The sequence below is a fragment of the Saprolegnia parasitica genome (genome assembly GCF_000151545.1).
Source record: "Saprolegnia parasitica CBS 223.65 unplaced genomic scaffold supercont2.14, whole genome shotgun sequence".
NCBI lineage: Eukaryota > Oomycota > Saprolegniomycetes > Saprolegniales > Saprolegniaceae > Saprolegnia > Saprolegnia parasitica.
The window spans coordinates 366,707-372,706 of record NW_012156408.1 but is presented as its reverse complement, the minus strand read 5'-3'; the positions used below and the strand labels follow the sequence as shown (position 1 = coordinate 372,706).

The following is a 6,000-nucleotide window of genomic DNA, read 5'->3' as shown; positions in this document are numbered from 1 at the left end:
CTTCATCTTGCTCTGGCGCCTCCTCGCACTCCTCTCGCTGCGCTATATCAACCACCAAAAGAGATAAACTTGCATCATGCTATAATACTAGTCCATAATTACACTCTATCCCTCACGTGAACACTTGGTGTCGCGCCATGGCAGAAAACACAATCGCCGTCGAGTAGCCTCGACACCGAGACCGTTCGGCTGCAGGTCAAATGCAATGATTTCTCATATTGGTGGAGGAGCAGGAGTGTGGAGTATCAACCGTGTCATTGGCCTAGCGTGGTGCCATCGATGCTGTTGTGTGGTTGGTTTCGTAGCACCGGTTTCTCGCATGGTTTCTCGCCATCTCTCAACGGGCGGTAGGGCCAAAACGCTACAAGACGTCGCCAAAATGCTTGAAGAAATAGCGTTCCAACTGCACTGGTGATTGCATAATGCTAGTCCATACTTGCACGCTATCCTTCACTTGTACCGGTTGTTTGTATATAATACGATATCCCTCACTGTTGGCGCGCTAAGATGGCTTCTGCACCGGCTTCCGCCGACGTCGATGCCTGTGCCGTGGCGCCAAAGCGGCGTTATATCCTTCGCGCTAGGCCGAACCTTGTGCCGAAGTACGCACGTCGAGCCAAGAGCGATGAGTTTCATGGTCGCTGATGCATACGTGGCAGCGACGACGTCGTCAAGTGCAACCTATAAGTACTTAGTGTTGTTGTCAACATGACGTTGACGCAAAAGGCGATGAAGTAAATATATACCACTCGTATCTATGACCTACGGATAGCTCGCTGACGCACCTTCTATATATTGCAAGGCAAGGCGGGTCAGTGCAAGCCCAAACCACTCCTTTGGGCAGCTTTGGTGCGCGGTCGTGCCAAGTTGAGGAAAGCAGTCACATGGACGTAATCTTTTGGCATTTACTGTCTATCCAGTAGCTGGTACATTGGGTCACAAGGCAACGCTAAAGCTTTCACGTGTTTCAATTCGGAGTGTCAAGCGACCATGCAATCCTCCGGCACCAAAACGACCAAGCTTTGCGTACCCTACCCCTCCCCTAACCTCAACGACCTCCGCTCATGCTACGAACCACCGTGGGCCGACAGCGCTTGCCAAACCAACTGCGACCACAACGCAGTTTGTTATATTCGACTGCACCAGGAGGCTCACCAGTTGGCAACATTGCAAACACTATAATATAGAAACAATTTATCTATTTATTATTTTCTGAATCAAGCTGCGAAAATTGCTTATCTCTTTTGGTGGTTGATATAGCGAAGCGAGAGCAGCGCGAGGATGCGCCACAAGCAAATGAAGCCAATGACCGCGCCGAAGTTACTCCACCGATCGTCAAACTTCATCTCGTACACGTGCTCGACGTACTTGGCGACCGTCACGTTCTTGGTGCCGAGCGCCGCCGACAAGCTTGGCGGAATACCGTCTTCGGGCATGATCTGGCACCCGAGCTGGCTGCCGTCCGTGCACTTGGCGAACGTCTCAGCGACGAGAAGTGCGACCGAGTACTTATGCGGTGTGATGTGATACAACCAGCGGTAGCCGCTCGGGATCTGCGACCCTGGCGGGTTGAAGCCCATGAAGAGGAAGAATACCGAGTTGAGGAGGACACCCATGAGCGCAGCAACGTCGACGCGGGGCATGCAGTACGACATGAGCTGACCAAAGTAGACGTTCATCAAGACGAGGAGCGAGAGGTTGAGGCCGTAAAAGAGGCACGCGCCGACCGACTCGTTCAAGCCAACAAACGGGTAAAAGATGATGGTGAAAGCAAACGTCGTGACGAGGCAGTACGGGATCTCGGCCAGCGTCGACCCGACAAAGTACCAGAGCGCGTTGTACGTCTGCGACGCGCGCTCGCGGTAGAACGACGCGCGTTCCTCCGAGGCGAGCGGCAGCACACTGTTGAACGAGATCAAACCGACGAAGAGCGACGTCATGAAGATCATGCCGACGCCGCCGGTGGCGCCAATGTACGTCGCATAGTCGACACCGCGGTAGACCAAACCAAAGAGCACCGCGAGGATGATCGAGAGCATCGCGCGCGTGTAGTTGTACGACGGCGTGCGCCAGTACATGCGGAAGAAGCGCTGCGTGACCATCTTGAACTGCGTCGACGACGACGCCGCACGCTTCTTGCCAAACGTGAGCTCGGGCAGCGACGGGTGCGGCGCAGCGTGGCGATCGAGCGCCGCCGCGAGAAGACCGCGTTCGTTCGAGCCGTTGAAGATGCGGACGTAGTCGTTGGGCGGCAAGTTGGTGTTCTTGGCTTCGACACCGGCACCAATGACTTCGAGCATCCACGTCGCCGGGTTCGCACCCTCGACAAGCGGCGGCGTGTTGGGAATCGACTTGAAGTAGCTGATCAAATGGCTCGCGTTCGTGCCGAGGTCGCCAAAGAAGACGGTCTCGCCACCGCGCTTGAGAAGGAGGAGCGAGTCGAACATCTCAAACACCTCGGTCGACGGCTGGTGGATCGTGCAGACGACGGTGCGACCTGTCGAGGCGATCTTGCGGATGCCCGTCATGATGATCTTGGCCGACCGAGCGTCGAGACCGGACGTCGGCTCGTCCAAGAAGAGGATGCTCGGCGCCGCCGCAAGCTCGACACCGATCGTCAGACGCTTCATCTGCTCGACCGACGCGCCACGAATGATCTTGTCGCCGAGGTTCTTCATGTCGAGGAGCTCAAGGCACTCTTCCGCAAACGCCATCTTCTCTTCCGTTGGGATCTCGTCCGACTGGCGGAGCATCGCGCTGAACTGGAACGCCTCGCGGAACGTCGCGCTCTCGCTGTGGATGTCCATCTGCTCGCAGTAGCCCGTCGCACGACGGATCGCGAGGTCCGTGGCTGCGTAGCCGTTGAGGAGGATCTGACCTTCGATCTTGCCGCCTGTTTTGCGACCGGCAATGACGTCCATCAAGGTGGTCTTGCCGGCGCCGGACGAGCCCATGAGCGCCGTGATCGTGCCGGGAAGAGCGTAGCCGTTGATACCCTTGAGCAGCTGGAGGTCCGGCTCGCCCTTGGTTGGGTTGGGCACCGAGTACCAGAGGTCCTTGAACGCGAGTGCCACTGGCGCGGACGACGACGATGCGCCAGCGACATGCACTGCCACTTGTCCGTCGACAGCGTTGGCTGGAGTCTTGGGTGCCTTGGTGTATGCGTCGGCTGTGTCGTCTTCTTCGTCAACCATCACCGAGACGTTCTCGGGCGCGTCGTAGCGCTTGTACTCGAGGGCGAGGTACGAAAGACCGAGGTAGACAAAGTAGGACGCCGCGAGGTAGATGGCGCCGTACCATATCCAGATCGTGTCCGTCTGGAGACCAAACGTCTTGAGCATGTAGTTGCCCATGGTGTCACCGCGCAGCTTGAGGTAGTCACGGCCGTTGTACGTCGATTGCTGAAACTCGGCCGACGAGTACTGGTTGATGGCCAGTGCGCGCACGCACCAGCTGAGCGGGTTGATCCAGTAGAGCCAGATAAAGTAGTCGGGCATGATCGACGGCGAGATGACAAAGCCGGCAAAGAGGACAAAACAAGGATCGCCATCATCGAGAGCGGCTTGGCGACATGGAGATCGGGCGAGACGACCGCGAGGAAGAAGAACCACGCGGCAAACGATAAGCTGGTTAGAAAGAGCATGAGAAGGTACGTGAGGAACGCGCCGGCCGTCGACACAAAGCCCGTCATCCAGTACATGATGGCACCAAACACCAAGGTCTCCCCCAAGGCGAACGGCACTTGGGTGAACGACTGCGCCAGAATGAACGACGAGGTCCGGAAAAAGTTGGCCGACCGCTGCTTGTAGTAGATCTCGCGCGCTTCCAAGACCGCCGGCATCATGGGCACTTGGCCCATGGCCAAAACCAGACCGACTGGAAAATGACACCAAGGACGACGACCGGGTTCTCTGCGTCGACTTGGTAGAACGTCGACGAGTACAGAAGACCCATCAGCAATACCATGAAGAGACGGCTCTTGACGAACGCCGTGTTGCGCAAAAAGACCTTGAGCTGACGTGCAATGAGCATCTTGGTGCTCTCCATGTATGGCACTTGGTACGCCGGCATCTCGGACATGTGCTTCTCGGACGCCGCGAGAAGCAGTGGGTGATGCGGGCCTTTGACGTGGCTCATCATCGCACTGTAGATGGCCGACTGGCGGAAGAGCTCTGCGTACTCGCTGGGCGACCGAGGAACCGTTGCCAGCGAGGCACCAGAGGCGACGTACTGCGCCTGCTGCGGCGTGCCAAGGTCGAGCAGAAAGTCCGCCACGTCACGCTTGGGCGGGCACTTGAAGCCGAGCGACTCGAAATACTCGAGAGCCAGCGACCGCGGACCGTGGTACATGACGTGGCCTTCGTTGAGGAGGAGGACGTCATCAAAGAGGTTGTAGACTTCGGGCGACGGCTGCAGCAGCGCAATCACGATCGTCTTCTTGAGCGACTCGGCCATGCCTTTCTGCGACTTGACGATATCGTACGTTGCCGCCGAGTCGAGCCCCGTGCTGATCTCGTCCATGAACGAGACCTGCTTCATGCCAAACTCCATCTCGCCGACGGTCACACGCTTGCGCTCGCCGCCCGAGACACCGCGGAGCATCGCGTTGCCGACGATCGTGTCTTCGCAGATCTTGAGACCCATCTGGCGCGTGATAATGTCCGGGTAGACGTTGTAGAGCGACTGAATCACAGCCTTGGCTTGTGCGTTCTCTTCGGGCGAGCCGTATTCCAGCGAGTCGAGGACGCGCTGAGGCACGGCGGCACCGCCACTGCATGCATGGGCAAACTCGAGCGTCTCCTTGACGGTCAAGGTCGGGTAGTGAAAGTCGCGCTGGTTCATGTAGGCCGTGAACTGCGGCAGCTGCGCCTTGACGTCCTCGGACTTGGCGCCGTTGTACGTGACGTTGCCGCCCACCGTGATGTTCTTGTGCATGGGAAAGCGACCCGAGAGGATCTTCATGAGCGACGATTTGCCCGAGCCGGGTTGGCCGAGGAGGAGCGTCGTCGTGCTGGGCTTGAAAACACCGGACATCGGGTGCAGCACATCTTTTCGGATCGAACGCTTCTTGCGAGCGAGGCCGCGCGCAATCTTCTTGACGTGGTTGAGTAACGTCGGGAGCTCATGGCCGTCCTTGGTGGCGACGGAGACATCGGCCGAAATGGAGAGGTCCTGGAAGCGGATTTCCATCTGCGGCATGGCCTTGCCCATCGACGTCTCGAGCTGCGCAGCCAGTGATGCGTGGAAGGCGTCCGAGCCGTCCTGGAGAAAGGCGTCGGCCGACTGAGGCGATGGTGGCATGCTACTTGAAGGGCAATGTGGCGCGGCGAGTAAAATGCAAAGTGATCTTTTCTACAAGGTGTTTCCAATAGTCGTTCCCGTTGCGACTCGGAGCGACTATGATGCAAACCTCATGGTTGCATCAACCCGCGCACTGACGACGGTACGTTCTGATGATGCAATCGCATAAACCAAGCGGAGCGTCTGCAGATTTGTATGGTCGCCGGCACACAGAGCCTGCGATACAGCGCGTCGCTTTCCGACGCAGTCGCCGTGGCGCTTACTGTACGGCTCCACGCAGCGCAATTACTTGACGAGTAGTCGAGTGCAGACACTGTGTACGAGCCACGGGTGCCGGCTTGAAGCCCGGCAGCAAAGCGCGGCGTTGGTGTTGGCGGTTTCTGAGATCACGCGACCTGCGACAAGGCATCGAGACACCGGTGGGACTGAAGATGTAGCTCTGCAAATGATGGTATTTTGTTCTTGGTAGCTCCGATGGCGCCGCAGCATTTTGGTGTGTGGGCATCAGTCCCACGCGTCTTGGTTGACACCGATAGCCACGTCGACATGGCAGGCGTCTAATTGAGCATAGGCTGCAGTGTCGTCGTCAGCGCTTCTCCTTGGTTCGGATGATCGTGGTACCGCAAATGTGCGACATGCAGCGGACAAGATCACGGAGGTTGGACCGATGGATGATTGCTCGCCCGCGCCCGCCGAGCA

General features: G+C 57.8%; 1 protein-coding gene across 1 annotated transcript; it reads right to left on the bottom strand.

The window, feature by feature from the left end:
* Positions 1-1,233: 1,233 nt before the first annotated feature.
* Positions 1,234-5,366, bottom strand: SPRG_05017 (hypothetical protein). Its single transcript, XM_012343528.1, has 3 exons — positions 3,891-5,366; positions 3,534-3,849; positions 1,234-3,453 (listed from the first exon to the last, which is right to left on the bottom strand). Exons 1-3 carry the CDS (start codon positions 5,299-5,301, stop codon positions 1,236-1,238), a joined length of 3,945 nt encoding a protein of 1,314 aa, XP_012198918.1. The 5' UTR covers positions 5,302-5,366; the 3' UTR covers positions 1,234-1,235.
* Between the last annotated feature and the right edge of the window lie 634 nt (positions 5,367-6,000).

Bases quoted from the DNA above. Each gene is read 5' to 3' on its own strand.
- SPRG_05017 (XM_012343528.1), bottom strand. From the start codon at position 5,301: ATGCCACCATCGCCTCAGTCGGCCGACGCCTTTCTCCAGGACGGCTCG. The intron at 3,850-3,890 runs GTGTCATTTTCC...CCATGGGCCAAG, and splicing joins GAACCCGGTCGTCGTCCTTG to TGCCCATGATGCCGGCGGTC. The intron at 3,454-3,533 runs GTCCTCTTTGCC...CAACCCGCTCAG, and splicing joins ATGATGGCGATCCTTGTTTT to CTGGTGCGTGCGCGCACTGG.